Here is a 20983-nt window from a genome sequence, read left to right as displayed (position 1 = left end):
TGTCTGAGGGGAATTGAGGGTCTGAGGTGCGTTTGGGGAGGCTTTGGAAAACTGCCCCGAAACACCCCAAATCTCAGAGCAACGCCCCAAAATCCCTGAGACACGCCTCAAAACTGCCCCTGAGTACCTCAAAATACCCTAAAATCCCGGAGCAATACCATGAAGATCTTGATCGCCAAAAAGTGACCCAAACCCACCTCAAACACCCCCAAACCCGAAAAAAATGGGCCTGGAATACCCCAAAATTCCAGAGAAATGCCTCAAAACTGCCTCTCAATACTGCAAAACTGCCCCAAACCACCCCAAATCCCTTCAGGCTGCCACAGAATCGACTAGAAACACCCCAAAATCCCATAGAAACACCCTAAAATCCCTCCAAACCACCCCAAAATGCCTCAAAGCTGCCCCCAAATATTCCAAAATTGCTCCAAACCACCAAATATCTCAGAACACTACCCCAGAAATGGTCCTGACCCTGCCCCAAACCTCCCACCTGCCCCCACTCCCCCGGGTAAGTTCAGCTAGGACCAAATCCTCCTTTTTTATCCCAAATCTTTTTTTTTTAAACCACCAAATCCTCCTTTTTCCAACCTCAAAATCCTTCCTTGTGCACCCCAAATGTCCTTTCCAGACCCCAAATTCTCCTTTTCCCAGCTCAAATTCTCCTTTTCACGCCCCAAAATTTTTGTACATCCCAAATCCCTTTTCCCACCCCAAAATCTACCTTTTCCCACACCAAATCCCCTTTTTCCACCCCAAATCTATTCCTGTCCACACAAAATCCCCTTTTCCCACCCAAAATCTCCATTTTCAATCCCAAATCTCCTTTTCCCACCGAAATCCTGACCTCAAATCCTCAATCCCCCTCTAAATCCTTTTTTCCTTCCCCAAATCTCCTTTTCCCAAGCCAAATCCCCTTTTTAGGGTTCCCCAGGTGTTTTTAGGGTTTCCCAGGGGTTTTTTGGGTTTTTCCCACCCCCAGCATTGTACCCAGGGTCTGTCTGCAGACATTGCACCTGGACCTGCCCCCACCCCAAATAAATGCCAATCAACCCCAAATAAGCCCCAAATGACCCCTGCTGTGCCCCCCAGGGTGGAATGGTTTTGGAGGGGAGCTGGGGGTCAGGTGGGTTTGACCCCAAAGTTTGGGGATATGCAAGGTTTGCTCCTAAAGTTTGGGGAGGTTTGACACCCCAAGCTATAGGATCAGGGGGTTTGACACCAGAATTTTGAGATCAGGGCAGTTGGACACCCCAAATATTTCAAACCCCAGAGTTTGGGAATTGGGGGAGTTTGACACCTCAAGGTTTGGAGTCTGAGAGGGTCTGACCCTAAAATTTGGGGTCAAGGGTGTTTTACACCTCAGGATTTGGGGTTTGTAGGGGTTGATCCTAAAGATTGGGATTTGGGGGGGTTGGACAACAAATTATGGGGATTTTGGGGGTTTAACCCCAGCGTTTGAGAATTGCGGGGGGGTGGGCGATCTAAAATTTGAGATTTGGAGGTATTGACACCCCAGGGTTTGGGTTTTGGGGAGTTTTGACCCCAGAATTTGGGGATCAGGGGGCTTTAACCCCAAATTGTGGGATCAGAAGGGTTGGACACCCCAAACATTTAAACCCCAAGGTTTGGAGATTGGGGGTTTTGATCCCAAATTTGGCGTTTGGGGGTGTTTGACCCCAGGATTTGGGGGGGTTTTGACCTCATCCAGGTTTGGGGTAGAGGTTGAGATCAAAATGATTCCCTGAAAACAGCGGCAGGATCGGGATTGGGAACAGGATCGGGACTGGAATAAAATAGGGATTGGGAATGGGATTTGGATTGGGGACATGATTGGGAACAGGATCGGGATTGCAAATGGGAACAGGTCAGGATTGGGAAAGGGATCGAGATGGCAAATGAGATCGGGATCAGAAACAGGGATGAGATTGGGAATGGAAACGGGAACAGGTTAGGGATTGGGAACAGGTTAGGGATTGGGAATAGGAACGAGACTAGGACTGAGGGATCAGAAACAGGAATGAAATCAGGATTGAGAATGGTATGAGGACTGGCATTGGGGTTTGGGAACATGATTGAGAATGGGAACGGGATTGGAACTGGGAAAGGCCATAGGATCAGGACTGGGAATAAAAGCAGGATCAGGAATGGGACCAAGCTTGGGAATGGGAATGAAAGAGGGATTGGGAATGTGAAAAGGATTGGAATTGGCAAAAAGGGGGGTCGAGATTGGGAATGAGATCGGAATCAGAAAGGGGAACGAGATTGGGAATGGGAACAGGAACAGGAGTGGGAATGGGAATGAGATAGGGATTGGGAACAGGAAAGGGATTAGGATTGGAATGGGAATAGGAATTAGATCAGGATCAGGACCAGGAACAGTACTGGGAACGGTAAGAAGATTGAGAATAAAAAGGGGAATGATATAGGGATTGGGAATAGGATTAGGAACAAGATTGGGACGCTAAAGCTGTGACATAAATGGGTGCCTTGGCCAGGAAATCTCAAATTGGAGAACCAAAACTAGGATGGGCAGGAACAACGTTTCCTTGCTGGGAACTGGAATTCCAGATCCTGGCAGTGTGAGCCATGCACGACCATGCAGACTGGGATCATGGGGACTGGGATGACATGGACTGGGATCCTTTAGACTGGGACTGCACAGACTGGGACCAGATGGATCAGGGCCATGTAGACTGGGATTGTACAAACCGGGACCATATGGACTAGGATTGTACAAACTGGGACCATATGGACTGGGATTGTACAAACTGGGACCATATGGACTGGGGTGGCTGCTCCAGAAAAATGTGAACTGAGAAGGACCCGCCCCTCCCAGGGTCCCTCCCAGTCCTGCCCAGTCTTGTGTGGGGGCGCAGCCAAAACTCCCCGCAGGGAACAAGGAGCTCCCAGAGCACTCCTGGTGTTGGTCTCCATCCTGGTCCCGGTCTTAGTCTCAGTTTGGAGCAGTCCTGGAGTGCTCCTGGTGCTGATTTTGGTCCCAGTCTGAATCTTGATGCTGGAGCGGTTCTGGTCTCAGGCTCAGTCACGGTCCTATAGAGGTGCCAGTCTTGGTGTTGGTTTAGTTTTCTGTTTTGGTCTCAGTCTCAGAGCGGTTCCGGTCCCAGTGCTGGTACTGGTGCCAGTGTTGATCCCAGAGTGCTCCCAGTGCCAATCTCACTCTCAGAGCCAGTCATGGAGTGGTGCCAGTCTCAGTTCTGGTGCCGGTGCCGCTCTCAGTCTCAGTCCTGGAGCTCTCCTGGTGCCCATCCCAGTGTCGGTGCTGGTGTCAGTCTTGGTCCTAGTGGAAATTCAGGGTCCAGTCTCGCTGTTGGTCCCAGTCTCAGTTCCAGTTCTGGAGCGGTGCTGGTCTCAGTTCTGGTCTTGATTCTGTTCCCAGTCCTGGTCTCGGTCTCCTTTCTGATGTTGGTCTCATTATTGATGCTAGTGCTGGTTCTGGTGGTGGTCTCGGTCTTGCTTCCAATGATTTTAGGCCCATTTGGCTGATTTTATGCCAAAATGGGATTTTAGACTGGTTTTTAGAGCTCTTATGGACAATGTTAGGAAAATCTGGATGATTTTAGATCACTGTTGTGTGGATTTGAGGTCCCTTTAGCTGATTTTTTGGGCAAACCTGGTTGATTTAGGCTGCATTTGAGGGGCTTTTTTGGTGATTTTAGGCCAAATCAGGCCCATTAAGGACCGCCCGGCCCTTTGGCCCCGCCCCTTTCCCCTCACAGTTCCTGCCCTTTTCTAACCCCGCTCCTTTCCCCATGGTTTCTGCCCGTTTATTAGCCCTGCCCAATACACTTACAGCCCCTGTCAATCATTAACCTCTCCTCTTTTATTCGGACCGAGCCCTTGTGTTTGCCCCGCCCCATTTCCCTCTAAGCCCCGCCCATCTCCTGGCGCATTCACCCCGCACATGCTCAGAACACCCAAAAGTGCTTCACCGCCATCTTTGCTGCTGGTCCCCAGCCCGGCTGCAGCGTGTCCGAGAGCTGTGGTGGGGCTGGGGGGGATCTATAGGGGATCTAGAGGGGATCTATAGGAAACCTATAGGGGATCTATAGGGGAACTGTAGGGGACTGGCGTGGCTTTACGCCCCTGCCTCATTTCTGGGGGTCTGCAAAGGGCATTGGGGGCTCTGTGGGGTCCCTACAGGGGATTTGGGAGGTCCATAGGGAATCTATAGGACCCTGGAGGGGGCTTTACCGCCCCTGGGGTTTTAGGGGTTTTGTATAGGGGATTTGGGCTTGTCTATAGGGGATTTGGGGGCCACTGGGTAGTCTGTAGGGGATCTGTCGGTGACTGGGGGGGGCTGAGGATCTCTATAGCAGCTTTGAGTTTGTCTGTAGGAGATTTCGTGGTCCCTTAAGGGGGATTGGGATTTCTATATGGGATTTGGGGGCACTGGGTTTTCCCTAAAGGCACTCTGAGAGAATTATGGGGTCTAGACCAGTCAGTTTTTTTAAAATTTTGTATACAAATTTGGGAATTTTTAGGTTTCTATTGGGAATTTTTGTAATTTTGGGGACATCAAATTGAATTTTGGAGGATCCCATAGAGAATTTTTGTGGTCTCTATAGTCAAATTTGGGTCTAAACATGGGAAGTTTGGGTTCTCTACAGGAAATTCCTGGGATCTCCTTAGGGAATATTTGGGAATTCTGGGTCCAAATGTGAGAAATTCTGGGTGAGTATTTTGGGTGCCAAAATACGTCAGTGAGCAGCTGGCATGGAGCCTATGAGACCCAGGGCTCTGATTTTAGGTGATTTTGGCTCCCTTGGGGGGTTTCAGGCCAGTTTGGGTGTGTTTAGGTCCATTTGGGTGATTTTAGGGAAATCGAGGTGGTTCTAGGGTGATTTTAGGCCCATTTTTGTGATTTTTGGCAAAACCAGGAACTTTCTGGGTGGATTTTACGCACAATTAGGTGATTTATAGGCAACTTGGTGTGGGTTTTCAACCACTTTTGGCAGTTTGAGACCCTTTGGTGAGATTTCAAACCCATTTGGCTGATTTCAGGCCAAAGCTGATGAGTTTTAGGCTGGATTTTAGGCCCCTTTTTAAACAAAATTAGGCACATTTCGATGATTTTACATCTCTTGGTGTGGATCTGAGGCCTCTCTGGTTGATTTTAGGCCAAACTTGGTGGATTGAGGCTGCATTTGGTGTCTTTTATTGGTGATTTTTGGGCAAACCGAATCGTTTTAGGACATTTGTCCCCGCCCCTTTCCCCTCACAGTTCCCGCCCTTCCCTTGACCCCGCCCCTTTCCCCTCACAATTCCCGCCCTTCCCTTGACCCATCCTCTCCCAGTTCGGGTTTCGGAAAGGGGCAGGAGGAGGAGGGAGGGAGGAAGAGGCGGAGCCGCAGCAGAAGCAGGAGGGGACAAGGAAGGATTCGAGCGCCATCCCGGAGCTGCCTGAACTCGCAGCGCCCCCGGGACCATCGCCCCCCATCCCGCAGGTGCCCGGGGAGGGGGACCTTGCCCCAAATATCCCAGGGGGATCCCTGGGTTTGGGGATTTTTGGGGAGAATTTTTAGATCTTGCCGGGCTCCAGAGGCGCAGATGGCCATCGGGGGGACATCGGGGAGTCCCCGGGAGGTGTTTTTGGGGGTCCCGGTGGGTGCGGGCAGAGCCCAGTTGTGGGGCGGGGGGATGCGGGTCCCTGCAAAGAAAATTGAAAGCCTCTTAGGGCAAAGGCAAAAAAAGCCTCCTGATTAAAATTACAGAAAAATTTTGAAACATTTTCCAAGACCAATTTGGTCCAGTCTGTTCCCAGTTCTCCCAGCTGCCCCTGGCACAGTCCCAATCACTCACAGTACTATCACAGTTTGAGTCCAGTATGATGCCAGTCTCTGCCAGCGGGGTCCCAGTCACTCACACTTGCACCTAGTTGCCCCAGCATGGTCCCAGTTTTACCCCCAGTACACTCCCAGTCTCTCCCAGTTAGGTCCCAGTCACCACCCCTATGGTCTCAGACACTCCCAGTATATCCCAGTTGCCCTGAACAATCTCATAGTCATTCCCAGGCCCTCCCCGTTACCTCAGTGTGGTTCACTTGCCCCCAGTTTTATCCCAGTCGCCCCTGGAATAGTCCCAGTACCTCTCAGCATTATTTTGGGTTATTTTGGGTGCGGAGGGGAATGTTTGGAGAATGCAGAACTCGGAATCTGATCCCAGTCAGTCCCTATTATGATGCAGCTTCGCTCTTGCGATGTCCCAGGTATTCCCAGTTCCTCCCATTTTCATTCAGTGTCTTCCCAGCTCTCCCAGTTGCCCCCAGTATAGTCCCAGTCTCTCCCAGTACGCCATGGCCCCCAAGTGCTCCCTGTCAATGCCAGCATGACCCCAGTAGCCTCCAGTATAATCCGTGTGACTCCCTGTCTCTCCCAGTATATCCCAGTCACCCCCAGCATGTTGCCAGTCACTCTCACTTCTTCCCAGTTGCTTTCAGCATGATTCCAGTTGTTCACAGCCACTCCCAGTCCATCCCAGTATGATTCCAGTCACCCTCAATGTGATCCCAGTCTCACCCAGCATGGGCTCTCCCTGTCATCCCAGGATGATCCCAGTTGCTGCCAGCATTGTTCCAGTTGTTCCCAGTTCCTACCAGAATGATCCCTAGAATAGCCCCAGTCTCTCTCAGCATTGTCCCACTATCTCCCAGTTGCCCTCTAGTGTGGTTCCAGTCGCCCCAGTATGGTTACAGACACTCTCATTACATCCCAGGTACTCCGGTAAGGTTCCAGTTGTCTCAGAATGATCCCAATCTTTCCCAGATACTCCCAGCTGTCTCCAGCCAGATCCCAGTTTCTCTCAGCGTCCCATACTCCCAGTTGCTCCCAGTATGATCCCTGTTCTGGCCTCAGTCCCCTCAGCATGATTCCAGTACCCTCCAGTTGATCCCAGTTGCTCCCAGTGTATCCACATTTTCCTCCCGTCATGGGCCCAGTAGCTCGCAGTAAGCCCCAGCCAGGTTCCATTCCCACCCTCTTTAATTCCAATGGCTCCAAGGATGATCCCAGTACGACCTGTAGTCACTCCCAGTATGGTTCCATTAATCTCCAGTATGACCCCAGTCACTCCCAGATGCTCCCAGTATTCTTCCAGTCATGCCCAGAGTGAATCCCAGTCAATCCCAGTATGGTTCCAGATGTGACCAGCCCTTCTCCATCATTCCCAGTCTGACTGCATTATGATCCCAATTATTCTCAGATATTCCCATTACATTCCCAGTCACTCCCAGTACTACCCCAGCCATTTCCAGTAGGATCCCAGTACGACTCTGACATGGGCACAGCTGCTCCCATTATCATCCAGTGTGGTTCCAGTTGTTCCATTTCCCCTCACTGTAGTTTCAGTCTTTCCCAGTTCAACCCAGTTGTCCTCAGCTGCTTCCAGACTGATCCCCGTTGCTCACTGCATCTCCCAGTCACCCTCAGTGCAGTCCCAGTTCCTGCCACTATGATCCAGTATGATCCCAGTATTTCTGAGCATGGTCACAATTGCTCCCAGTTTCTCCCAGTGTGATCCCAGTTTCCCCATTTGCCCCTAGCATAGTCCCAGTAACTCTATAGATGATCCCAGTCCCTCCCCGCATGGTCCCAGTCATGTCCAGTTCCCCCAGTACAGAGTAGTAGCTGCCACTGACTCTCAGTGTCCCTCAGCATGGTCCCAGTTCTCCCCAGCGTGGTTCCAGTGAATCCAGTAAGGTCCCAGGCACTCGCAGAAGATCCCAGTTGCCCTGAACATGCTCTCATTCATTCCCAGTCACTCCCAGTGTCCTTAGGAAGGTTCCAGTTCCCCCAGTACAGCCCAGTCCCTCCCAGTGGTGCCACTCCTGGGATCCCCCACACGTCTCTGCAATCCCAGATCCCCTGAGAAGAGGCCCAAGTTCTGGAAGTTGCCCCGCCAGTGTTCCCAGCAAGCCCCAGTTTGGATCTGCTGACCCCTAGTTTTCCCAGTTTCCCTCTCCTTTTCCCCAGGCCGGGTTCTCCCTGGCCCCAGCGGGTGGGAGCAGCCGAGAGCCCCGCGCTGCCCATCCCAACCTGTCCCGGCTCCATCCCCACTCCTCCCGTGGGCTGCGAGGGCTTCGGGAACGGGGCACCGAGGGTGTTGCTGCTGCTGGAGGAGGGGGAGGAGGGATGGGATAGGAGGGATGAAGGAGGAGAGCGAGAAGTGAAGGAAATAGGGGAAGGAGGGGGAGACATGGAGAAGGAGAGATGGAAGAGGAAAGACAAAGGAGGATCAAGAATAGAAGGAGGAACAAGTTCGGGTGCTCCCTGAATTCAGAGGTCCCCATCCTTGGGATCATCGCCCCCGCAGGTCACTGGGGAGGGGGAGCTCGTCCCAGATATCCCAGGGGGTCCCTTTTCAGTGAAGGACAATGTTTGGAGAATTCACAACTGCAAAGCTGAGCAGAAAATGCCACTTGGGGGGACACTGGGGGGTCCCGGTGGCGGCTGCCAGCAGCGACAGCCTGGAGGAGCAGAGCCCTGTGTCCCCCAGGACCCCAAAATGGAGAGCCCAGAGAGGGGGGAGCGCCGCCATTGGCGGGACCCTCAACAGCCTGGAGAGGAGCAGGGGGGACTCCTTGGACTCCCTGCACCCCAAAGCAGAGAATAAGGGGAAAAGTGATCCCGGGATTCTAAAATCCCCCAGCATCCCTAAATGGGGAGAGGGAAGAGGGGGGATCTTTTTGGTTTGCTGGGACTCCCAGCAGCCTGGGGAGGGCAGGGACCAAGTAGATGGGGGACCCCCAATACAAGCATGACCCCCAGCACCTGGGACAGGGGGGAACCCTCGAACACCAAAGAGGAGGGACCATTACCAGGAACTCCTGGGAGGCATTTTCAGTGCTGAATGTTGGTGTTTGGGAGGTTTTGATGGACCCCAGATGCCCGGGGACTTCTAGAGATGAACTTTGGCAGGAGGAACCCCCAACACAACGTGCCCATCCCTTGTTTTTCCCCAAACAAGGATTTCCCAATTTTAGCCATTGGCCCGATGGAGGAGGAGGAGGAGGCTGCGAGGAAGAGGAAGATGGCCCGGGAGCCCCAGGCAGGTGAGGAGGAAGTCAGTGCCCCTTTCTCCCTCTGACCTACTCCATCTCCCAGCCCAGCATGGCCCCCTCGTACCGACGCCATCCTGTTGAGGATGCGCTGGGGGGATCTCCTTCCCCTTCCCTCTGGCATGGAGGCAAATCCCATCTTCTCCTTGTCCTTCCTCGCGCAGACAAGGAGCTGAGCATGGAGAGCAGGGAGGAGAAATCCCCGCGGCACAACCTTGTGGAAGAGGCCGTTTGCAGCGGCTCTACAGCGCAGGAATCCAACGGGGAGGAAAAGCCGTGGAGATACCGCACCAGGAGGGGCAGCAAACGCAGATCGCAGGGATCTGAGGAGGAAAGACCCAGCCTGGGTCGGGCAGGTGGCCGGAGATGGAGCCAGAGCTCGGACCTTGTCCATGAGCAGCTTCGTGATGGGAAGAAGCCCCACAAGTGCTCAGAGTGTGGGATGAGCTTCAGATGGAGGTACCTCCTGATCTGCCACCAGAGGATCCACACTGGGGGGAGGCCCTTCGAGTGTGGGGAGTGTGGGAAGAGGTTTCACTCCAGCAGCCATCTCCTCAGGCACCAGCGCACGCACACAGACGAGAAGCCCTTCCGCTGCCCTGATTGCGGGAAGGGATTCAGGGATAACTCCCACCTCATCTCCCACCGGCGCATCCACACCGGGGAAAAGCCCCACGAGTGTGAGGAGTGTGGGATGAGCTTTGGCCAGAGATACACCCTGATCCGCCACCAGAGGATCCACACAGGGGAGAGGCCCTATGAATGCGGAGAGTGTGGGAAGGGCTACATTGAGCGCGCCCAATTGATCCGCCACCAGTACATCCACACTGGGGAGAGGCCCTACAAGTGTGAGGAGTGTGGGAAGGGCTTCAGGCAGCGTGCCGACCTAATCCTTCATCAAAGGACCCACACTGGGGAGAGGCCCTATGAGTGTTCTAAGTGTGTGATGAGGTTTACCACCAGCTCCAAGCTCCTCCAACACTACCAGACACACACGGAGGAGAGGCCCTATGAGTGTCTTTACTGCGGGAAGGGCTTCAGGAAAAACTCCCACCTCATCATCCACCGGCGCATCCACACCGGGGAGAGGCCCTACGAGTGTGACGAGTGTGGGAAGAGCTTCTCCCATAGCTCAGCCTTGACCCAACACCAACGGAGGCACCGATAAGGGAAGCCCTGCGAGTGCCCCGAGTGCAGGAAGAGCTTCATGCACTGCTCCAACTCCATCCCCCACTGCAGGACCCACGATGGGCAGAGCCCTGTTGACCCACATTCCCTGGGATCCATGTTGGGAAGACAGCTGCCTGGTTATCCTTTTGTTTTGGCGTTGGTTTTTGTCTCTTCTCCATCTCTTTGTGCTCCAAAAGCCAAGAGGGACTGATCTGTCACCTCAAAACCTTCCAAATCCAAGTAAAAACACCTCAATTTTGACTCAAAAGGATCAATCCAACCTCAAAGTGCCTTGTTCACTCCTTAAAACCGCTCAATCCCACACGAACCTTACTGGATTCCAGAGCCAGAAGGGTGAGAAGGGGCTGGAAGGAGATTTGGAGAAGTAGGATCCAAATTTGGAGCGGTGGGATAGGGGTTGTGTGTGGTGTCTGGGTGGGATGCATTTGATAGTAAATAAAACTTTGACAATTCCTCATTTCTGTCCCATTCTCTTTCAGTTAGTTCCAGTTCTGTTTTCTGTGGCACCTTCTCATCTGATTGTGTTTGTGTCCTCATTTCTCTCCTGCCTCTCTCTGCCTGCTCTGTTTCTCTCTCAGGGTCTGCCTCGACCCAGGGCAGCTCCCACCAAAGACCCTGCTCGATTAAATTCCCAGTGCAGGAGCTGCAGCAGCCATTGGTGAAGTTATGCAGGCTGGCAGTGAAATGTCCCTGTAAGATCTTGCTGCACTTGGCTTTTGGCCCCTTCTGAAGAGCTTTGCCTTCAAGGGCAGGAACATCTTTTCCTGGCTGGGAACTGGAATTCCAGAGCCTGGCAGTGTGAGCCATGCAGGACCATGCAGACTGGGATCATGGGGGCTGGGATGACATGGACTGGGATCCTCCAGACTGGGACTGCACAGACTGGGACCAAATGGATCAGGGCTATGCAGACTGGGATTGTACAAACTGGGATCACAGGGATTGGGATTGTACAAACTGGGATCGCATGGTCTGGAATTGTGCAAACTGGGACCATATGGACTGGCATGGCTGCACCAGAATGATGCAAACCGAGATGGTCCCTCCCAGTTCTGCCCAGTCTTGTGTGGGGACGCAGCCAGAACTCCCCACAGTGGATGTGGAGGTTCTGAAGCGCTCCTGGTGTCAGTCTCTGTCTCTGTCAGTCCCGGTCTCAGTCTCAGTTTGGAGCAGTCCTGGTGCCGATTCCTGTCCTGGTCTGAATCTCGATCCCAGAGCCACCCTGGCCTTGGTCTCAGTCTTGGTCATATACTGATGTCAGTCTTGGTGCCAGTGCTGGTTCTGGTTTCAGTCTCGGTCTTTGTTTTGGAATGGTTTCAGTCCCAGTGTTGGTGCTGGTTCCAGTGTTGATCCCGGTGTGCTTCCAGTGCTAATTTCAGCCTCAGGCCCAGTCCTGAAACAGTGCCAGTCTCAGTTCTGCCGGCGGTGCTGCTCTCAGTTTTAATTCCGGTGGTCTCCCTGTGCCATTGCTGGTCCCGGTCCCAGAGCCGTCCTGGAGCGCTCCCACTCCAATCACAGTGTACATCATGGTCTCAGTCTTGGTCCCAGTGCCAGTCTGGGGACAGTTTCTGTCTCAGTCCGAGTCCCTGTGCACGTCTTGAAGAGGTGCCACTCTCAGTTCCGGTGTTAGTTCTGGTCCCAATCTTGATCACCATCCTGGTTCTCATGATGGTCTTGGTGCCGATCCCAGGGAATTTTATTAATGATTGAAAGACAGGGACTACTGACTCATGATCAGAATCCAAATTTTTTTTGGGCTACATTTGCTCTATAAGCAAATGGTAGGTAGGCAGTTATTTTTTTACTACATTCATTGGGTTAAACATCACCCAGACAAACTTTACATTTCTCCTTATTTAGTTCAATCTTCTTTCCTGTCGCCAGCCTCAATCCAATCTTCTTGTAATCGTCAAAGTTCTGTTTGTTCTTGCCAAGGCATCCTGGTTATCAAACTGCAAATGCCAATTAAATCCACAGCACTCTCTGTCTCTGCTTCCACAGTGCTGGTCTCAGTCTGGGTCCGACAGCAGTGCGAGTCTCATTGCCGGTGCCGGTTCTGTTTTCAGTCTTGGATCAATGTCGGTCTTGGTCTTGGTTTTAGAGCGGTCCCAGTCCCAGTGCTGGTACCAGTGCTGGTGTTGTTCTCAGAGTGCTCCTAGCGCCAATCTCAGTCTCGGTTCTGGTGCCAGAGCAGTGCCAATCTCAGTTCTGGTGCCGGTGCCAGTCTTGGTTCCAGTCCCAGTGCAGTTCTGGATCTCTCCTGGTGCCAGTCCCAGTGTAAGTGCTGGTCCCAGTCTTGGTCCCAGTGCAAATTCTGGGCCTGGTTTCAGTCTCAGTCTGTGTCCCAGTCTCAGTTCCAGTTCTGAAGCGGTGCTGATGTCAGTTCTGGTGTCGGTTCTGTTCCCAGTCTTGGTCTCTGTAATGAATGGGCAGGAGACCAGCTCCTTTTTCAAGGCCTTTATTGAAAATCAGCTCTGGATGGGGCCCGAGGAGTCACGCACAGCGCTGCTGCTCCTGATGGGCAATGCAGAGGAGGAGTTCAGCTTTGCTGTGCAGCAGAGCCAGGGCTTCCATCCTTGGGAGAGTCCCTGGGGAGATATTTGGTGGCTATTGGTCTAGGGGTGTCATGGCGGGTGAGTGCTGTTCACGTCATGGTGACAAGGGGAAAAACCTCTGGTGGGTAATTTCATCTTCTTCACTGTTTTCTCAACCTGGGAGTACCATTTTTTAGTCTCAGATGTTTTACTGGCTCGTTGTTTTTAGGGGTTTTTAGCATTGAATGCTATGGTATACTTGCTGTTGCACCATTTTGGAGGGGGTAGTGGAGGTGGGCGTGGATCCAAGAGTGGGGATGGGGGAAGGGACAAACAGCTGGGAGCATTAACAATTTACAAAGGCATAAAACATTAACAATAAAGAGTCAACACAAACATCAATTATAGTCAACTGGGCAGGCAGACATCAACAGCACCAACTGCTGGGTAGACACCTTGTAGGGAAAAATTTGCATTTGGGGATTTATTCCCCACAGTGTCTGTCTCCATTCTGATTTTTGTCTCATTCTTGGAGCTGTTACCAGTTTTGGTGCTGGTCTTGGTCTTGGCCCAAAATTTTTAGGCGCGTTTGGGTGATTTTATACCAAACTGGGCAGTTTTAGACTGGATTTTGCACCCCTTTTGGACAATGTTAGGCCAATTTGGATGATTTTAGACTCCATTTGTATGGATTTGACCTCCCTTTGGCTGATTTTACACCAAACCTGGTGGATTTAAGGTGTATTTGAGGGACTTTTGGGTGGTTTTAAACCTAACCAGGCTTTTTTTGGATTAAGCGGCCCTTTCGCCCTACGGCCCTTCCCCTCACAGTTCCCACTTTTTCCTTGACCTCGCCCCTTTCCCCTCACAGTTCCCACCCTTTTCTGACCCAGCCCCTTACCCCTTCGTTTCTGCCCATTTATTAGCTCCACCCCTTTCTATTCACAGCCCATGTCAATCATTATCCTCTTCCTTTCCTTCAGACCGAGCCCTTGTGTTCGCTCCACCCTTTTCCCATCTCCTGGCCGGTTCTCTCCCAGCATGCTCAGAACACCCATTAGTGCCTCCTGTGCGGTGCCATCTTTGCTCCCGGTCCCTCCGTCCGGCTCCAGCGTGTCCAAGAGCTGCAGTGGGGCTGGGAGAGATCTATAGGGGATCTATAAGGGATCTATAGGGGATCTATAGGGGATCTGGAGGGGATCTTTAGGAGACTGGCACGGCTTTAAGGCCATTGGGGGTTTCTGGGGGTCTGCAAAGGGGATCTGGGGGCTCTGTGGGGTCCATAAAGGGAGTCTGTGAGGTCTATAGGGGATCTGTAGGGGACTGGGGAGGGCTTAGTGTCTCCGTAGAGGATTCGGGCTTGTCTTTAGGGAATTTGGTGGGGTCCCTTATAGGAATTGGGATTTGTATGATGAGTGTGTTTAATGAGTGTGAGAGAGGTTTGTCCACAGAGATAGAATGCAGGAGCACCACCATAAAATGCGCTGGAAGACCCTTGAGGAAGGGATGCAGCAGCTGAGAGAAGTGGCAGTATTAGAGGTACTCTTTGGGAGGGATGGACAGCTTGACAATGACCTTGACAAGGTCAGGTGAACAGGGCAGATGCTGTGGAATCTGGCAACCCTGGGGCCATCTCAATATACCACCTTCATTGCAATGATTAATGCTGATAACTACCAAGAGACAGTGGGTTCTGTTGCCAGCAAGCTCAGAAATTTTGAGAGTATGATGAATGGTCCAATTCAGGCTCATGTCTCTGCTGTGGTCAAGAACCTCTAAGAGGAGATGAGGGAGGTGAGGGAGGAGGTGAGGAAGATCAGTGTGGCACCAGTACGAGTCACAGGCCCCCAAGTTAGAGCCCAATGCCCCCCAGCTAGGGAGAGAGGGTACACCCCAGGAGCAGACCTGTTCTTTCTGTGTGACCATGGGGAAGACATGGGAAAATGGGATGGGAAACGCACTGCTGTCCTGGCAGCACAGGTGCATCAACTCAGGGAGGGAAGTAGTAACCAAGGGAGTTCTACTAAAGTGAAGGTAGCCTCTACCTCCCATAACCAAGGTGCAGGATATTACAGTAGGTAGGATGGTCTGACAGATCCCCTGAAAGGAACCTCCAATACATTTGCCCGGGAAGGAAATTATAACCAGGGCTAGAGGGGCTCTGCCTCTAGCCAGGGGGAGGCGTGAGATGACAGAGAGTATTGGACAGTGTGGGTGCGATCATAGCCAAAAAACCCATAGAGTGTTAGTTGATACTGGTTCACAATGCACCCTGATACCATCAGAACATGTGGGGGAAGAACTTGCCTCCACTGGTGGGGTAACGGGGGGATCACAGGAATTGACTTGGCTGGAAGCTGAGATTAGCCTGACAGGGAAGGGATGGCAGAAACATCCTATTGTAACTGGCCCAGGGGCACTGCACATTCTAGGCATAGACTTCCTCAGGAACGGCTACTACAAAGACCCAAAGGGGTTCAGGTGGGCTTTTGGAATAGCTGCTGTAGCGACACAGAGCATTAAGCAATTGAACACTTTGCCTGGACTGTCAGAAAATCCATCTGCAGTGGGACTTCTGAAAGTGACAGAGCAACAGGTACCAATTGCCTACTTGACAGTGCACCGCCGGCAGTACTGGACAAATCGAGATGCTGTGATCCCCATCCACAAGATGATCCAAAAGCTGGAGAGCCAAGAGCTGGTCAGCAAAATGCATTCACCCTTCAACAGCCCCATCTGGCCTGTGCACAAATCTGATGGAGAATGGAGATTAACTGTGGACTATCGTGCATTGAATGAAGTGACTCCACTGCTGAGCGCTGCCGTGCCGGACATACTGGAACTCCAGTATGAGCTGGAGTCCAAGGCAGCAAGGTGGTATGCCACCATTAACATTGCCAATGCATTTTTCTCCATTCCTTTGGCAGCAGAGTGCAGGCCTCAGTTTGCTTTCACCTGGAGGGGCGTGCAGTACACCTGGAACCGACTGCCCCAGGGGTGGAAACACAGCCCCATCATCTGCTACGGACTGATCCAGGCTGCACTGCGAAAGGGTGAGGCTCCAGAACATTTGCAGTACATTGATGACATCATTGTGTGGGGGAACACGGCAATGGAGGTATTTGAGAAGGGAAAGAAGATCATCCAGATTTTGCTGGGAGCTGCCTTCGCCACTAAAAAGAGGAAAGTCAAAGGACCTGCCCGAGAGATCCAGTTCCTGGGAGCGAAGTGGCAAGACGGACGGTGCCAGGTCCCCACTGAGGTCATCAATAAGATCACTGCAATGTCTCTACCAACAAGCAAGAAGGAGACACAAGCTTTCCTAGGTGCCATAGGCTTTTGGAGAATGCACATCCCTGAGTACAGCCAGATTGCGAGCCCTCTCTACCTGGTCACCTGCAAGAAGAACAATTTTCACTGGGGCCCTGAACAACAGCAAGCCTTCGCCCAGATCAAACAGGAGATTGCTCATGCAGTAGCCCTTGGCCCAGTCAGGACGGGGCCAGAGGTAAAGAATGTGCTTTACTCTGCAGCCGGGAACCATGGTCTGTCCTGGAGCCTTTGGCAGAAGGTGCCTGGTGAGACCCGAGGCCAACCCCTGGGTTTCTGGAGCAGAAATTACAGAGGGTCTGAAGCCAATTTCACTCCCACAGAGAAGGAAATCCTGGCTGCCTGTGAAGGAGTTCAAGCTGTCTCAGAGGTGATTGGCATGGAAGCACGGCTTCTCCTGGCATCCTGACTGGCAGTGCTGGGGTGGAAGTTTAAAAGAAAGGTTCCCTCTACCCACCACAGCACCGATGCCACATGGAGCAAGTGGATTGCCCTCATCATACTATGCTCTCGTATTGGCAACCTGAATCGCCCTGGGATTTTGGAGATAATTACAAACTGGCCAGAAGATGAATAGTGTCGTCTCGCCGATGAAGAGGAGCAGGACCAAGTGACTCAGGCTGAAGAAGCTCCACCATACAACCAGCTGCCAGCAGATGAAACACTCTACACTCCTTTCACCGAGGGTTCCTGCCACATTGTGGGGATGAACCGGAAATGGAAAGCAGCCGTATGAAGCCCCACACGACAGGTTGCACAAGCTACCGAAGAAGGTGGATCAAGTCAACTTGGTGAACTCAAAGCTGTTCAGTTGGCCTTGGACATTGCTTAAAGAGAGAAGTGGCCAAAGCTCTATTATTACACTGATTCATGGATGGTAGCCAATGCTCTGTGCGGTTGGCTGGAATGGTGGAAAAAGGCTAACTGGCAACGTAGAGGAAAACCAATCTGGGCTGCTGATGACTGGAAAGACATTGCCACTCGGGTAGAGAAGCTACCCGTGAAAGTCTGTCATGTGGATGCCCATGTTTCTAAGAGTCAGGCTAATGAAGAACACCGACACAATGAGCAGGTAGATCAGGCTGCACAGATAGAGATGTCAAAGATAGACTTAGATTGGCAACACAAGGGAGCATTGTTCCTGGCTTGATGGGCCCATGATGCCTCAGGTCATCAGGGCAGAGACACCACCTATAGTTTGGCACGAGACCGAGGAGTGGATCTAACCATGGACAGCATCTCTCAGGTTATCCATGACTGTGAGACATGCGCTGCCATCAAGCAAGCCAAGCGGGTGAAGCCCCTCTGGTATGGGGGGCAGTGGTCCAAATATAAGTACGGAGAGGCCTGGCAGATTGACTACATCACACTGCCTCAAAACAGCCAAGGCAAGTGCTACGTGCTGACCGTGGTGGAAGCCACCACTGAGTGGTTGGAGACCTACCCTGTGCCTCACGCTACTGCTCAGAACACCATGCTGGGCCTGGAAAAGAAAGTCCTCTGGAGGCATGGCACCCCTGAGAGAACAGAGTCGGACAACAGGACCCATTTAAAGAACGGCCTTATCAACGCCTGGGCCAGAGAACATGGCATTGAATGGATGGATCATATCCCTTACCATGCACCAGTTGCTGGGAACGTTGAACAGTGCAACGACCTACTCAAGACTACCCTGAAGGCACTTGGTCGGGGAACCTTCAAGAATTGGGAAACAAACTTACCAAAGGCCACCTGGATGGTCAACACCCGAGGGTCCATCAATCAAGCTGATCCTGCCCAATCTGAACCCTTGCACACAGTGGATGGAGATAAAGTTCATGTAGTACACATGAAAGGCATTTTAGGGAAGACTGTTTGGATTAGTCCCACCTCTGGCATGGATAAACCCATCCGTGGGATTGTCTTTGCTCAAGGATTTGGTTACACTTGGTGGGTAATGCAGAAAGATGGAGAAACCCATTGTGTACCGCAGGGAAACCTAATCTTTAGTGAAAACTGTGTGTGAAGATTTAATTATGCAGATGGCACTAGAATAAGGGGTGGATAATGTGTTGGGTTGATGTGGCCAGAAATGTGTATTCTATTACCATCTGTTGAAGCCAGGTGGGGTATTGATTTCCATATCTCTGTGGCACATACTGTTTGCTAATGGGCCATCTTTAAGACGAGGTGAAGCAATCATCTTTAACTTTTCCACAACCCATCCTCCCTCCAGGAAGATATCACCTGCTGCTGAGCCATTAAGTCCCACTGTATGACTGATAAAATTACATCATCCCATTGGGAGATGCTCCAGCCAGGGGGAAGAACCAAGCCTTTGCTACTTAGATAAAAAATCTGAGATTTTGAACAGCAAATTATCCATCTTTCCACTGGATTCCAGAGGAACACCAGACCTTTCCACATCATCTCTGGACCTTCAGAGGAAAATTGCACTTTTCTACAGGACCACTGCTTCAGCTGAAGCACATCTGCCACTGCAGGAGGACTGTAGCCACCATTTAATTGGACTGCTACCAACACCCTGACTGACAGGGTGTCAGGTTGTATTCTGTCAGGGTTGGGATTGTTCTTTGTAACACTGTATTTCTATTTTAATTTTCCTAGTAAAGAATTGTTATTCTTAATTCCCCTATTTTTGCCTTAGAGCCCCTTAATTTCAAAATTATAATAATAATTTGGGGGAATGGGGTTTACATTCTCCATTTCAAAGAGAAGCTTCTGCCTTTATTGGCAGACACCTGTCCTTCAAACCAGGACACCAGCACAGGAAATATCAATGTTAGAGGAAAGATGTGTGCTAATGTGTTTACAAATCATTTGATGGGTGGAGGGATGGGTGTTAAGGTCTGTGAAATGGGTCATAAGATTTCTACTGAGTTTGGGCAGCAGGTTTGTTACCGGGCCTAGACAGCTTGGCTCCTGAAACAGCAAGGATCTGCACAAGCCTAAACTGCCGAACTTTGGGGGGAAATGCCAGATTCAAGAGGAAATATGGGGCAGGATGGTCAGGAAGGCTGTACCTTCCTAGTACCTCGGCCAATAGGGAAAGGAGGAGGGCAGTGTGTGGCCAGGCGTTTAGGATAAAAGGAGTCTGCACTCTGAAACCCCAAGAGAGAAAACCCCGTGGGTGTGTCCACAAGGGGGCAGCAATCCTCGGTGGGGGAGGGGTGCTGGAGTATCATGCTGTGTCTACAAATGGCCAGGACTACTCGGGAGGGGGACTGCAGTACCAGGTTTTGTAAGGGGGCAGCACTGCTTGGAAGGGAAGGGCTGCAGTACCATGCTGTGTCCACACGGGGGCAGAACTGCTCAGGGAGTGGGTGGCTGCTGTTCGGTCTTTTGTCCACAAGGGAGCAGCACTGCTCGGGGGAGGCTACAGTTCCATGCTGTGTATACCAGATGGCAGGACTTCTTGAGGGAAGTGACTGCAGTACCATGCTGTGTCCACAAGGGTCAGCACTGCACTGAGGCGGGGGGGGGGCTGCAGTACAGTGTTTTGTCCACAAAGAGGGCAGCACTGCTTGGAAAGCAAGGGCTGCAGTACCATGGGGTGTCCACAATGGTGCAGCACTGCTCGGGGTGGGGGCTTGCCATATCATTCGGTGGTTACAAGGGTTCAGCGCTGCTTGGGGGAGGTGGAGGCTGCAGTACCATGCTGTTTTCACAAGGGGGCACAACTGCTATGAGTTACGGGACTGCAGTACTGGGCTATGTCCACATGGGGGCAGCACTGCTCAGGGGGCGAAGCTGTATTACCATGATGTGTCCTCAAGGCGGCAGCACTGCTAGGAGAAGGCAGAGGCTGCAGTACAATGCTGTGGCCACAAGGGGGCAAAACTGCTCAGGGAGTGGGCAGCTGCTGTACAGTCTTGTGTCCACAATGGACACAAGCAGCACTGCTCAGGGGAGAGGCTGCTGTTCCATGATGTGTCCACCATATGGCAGCTCTTCTCGAGGGAAGGAACTGCAGTACCATGCTGTGTCCACAAGGGGGCAGCATTGCTCGGGGGGAGGGACCACAGTACCGGGTTGTGTCCAAAAGGGAGCAGCACTGCTCAAGGGGGGAGGGACTGCAATACCAGGCTGTGTCCACAAGAGAGCAGCACTGCTCTAAGAGGGGCTGGCTGCAGTACCGGGTTGTGTCCACAGAAGGGCAGCAGTGCCAAAGGTGAGGGCTGCAGTACCAAGCTCTTTCTGGAAGAGGTCAGCACTCCTCAGAAGGGAGGGAGGGAATTGTATACCCAGGCTGCGTCCACAAGGGGGCAGCACTGCTTGGGAGGGGAGGCTGCAGGACCAGGCTGTGTCCAGAAGGTGGCAGCATTTCTCAGAGTCTGAAAGGGCTGCAATACTGCCTTGTGTCCACAAGGGGACAGCACTGCTAAAGGAAAGGGGGGCCTGCAGTTCCAGATTGCATCCAGAAGAGGGGAGCACTCCTTGGGAGGGATGTTCAGGTGGGGTGGGGCTACAGTATCATGCTCTGTCCACAAGTGGTCAGCACTGGACCTGGTGGGTGGGCTGCAGTACCATGCTGTGTCCACAAGGGGGAAGCACTGTTGGAGAAGATGAAACTGAGGAATCTTGCAAATATGAATGCTCAGATTCTGGGAATATAGAAACCATGGATGAAATTGAAATGAAAGCCACGTTTGAGATACCAAGCCCTAGTTACTAAATAACCAGGTATACAATAGGATGGCTCACCGAAGCTAATCCACTCTTAACTAAACAATGCTTTTGGCCAGAGGGCAAGGCCAAAAGACACAAAAGACTGACCCGCACCCAAAGATTAGATCTTAGAGTTTAGAATGTCACATGCTATGCTAATGTAACATTTCCTATAGGCTGTATG

General features: G+C 51.9%; 1 protein-coding gene across 1 annotated transcript in view; it reads left to right on the top strand.

Moving 5' to 3' along the window:
• Nucleotides 1–4324: 4324 nt before the first annotated feature.
• LOC130266406 (zinc finger protein 501-like) overlaps nucleotides 4325–20983 on the top strand; it is a gene marked incomplete at its 3' end in the record, with an annotated part of 53041 nt that continues 36382 nt past the window's right edge. Inside the window, exons 1-3 of the mRNA XM_056515680.1 lie at nucleotides 4325–5468; nucleotides 8986–9070; nucleotides 9241–10199. Of these exons, the coding sequence (XP_056371655.1) occupies nucleotides 9013–9070; nucleotides 9241–10199 (1017 nt within the window). The remainder of the gene's footprint in view (nucleotides 5469–8985; nucleotides 9071–9240; nucleotides 10200–20983) is intronic.

Source organism: Oenanthe melanoleuca, unplaced genomic scaffold, assembly GCF_029582105.1.
Source record: "Oenanthe melanoleuca isolate GR-GAL-2019-014 unplaced genomic scaffold, OMel1.0 S035, whole genome shotgun sequence".
Lineage (NCBI taxonomy): Eukaryota > Metazoa > Chordata > Aves > Passeriformes > Muscicapidae > Oenanthe > Oenanthe melanoleuca.
This window is presented reverse-complemented; position numbering and strand designations above follow the sequence as displayed.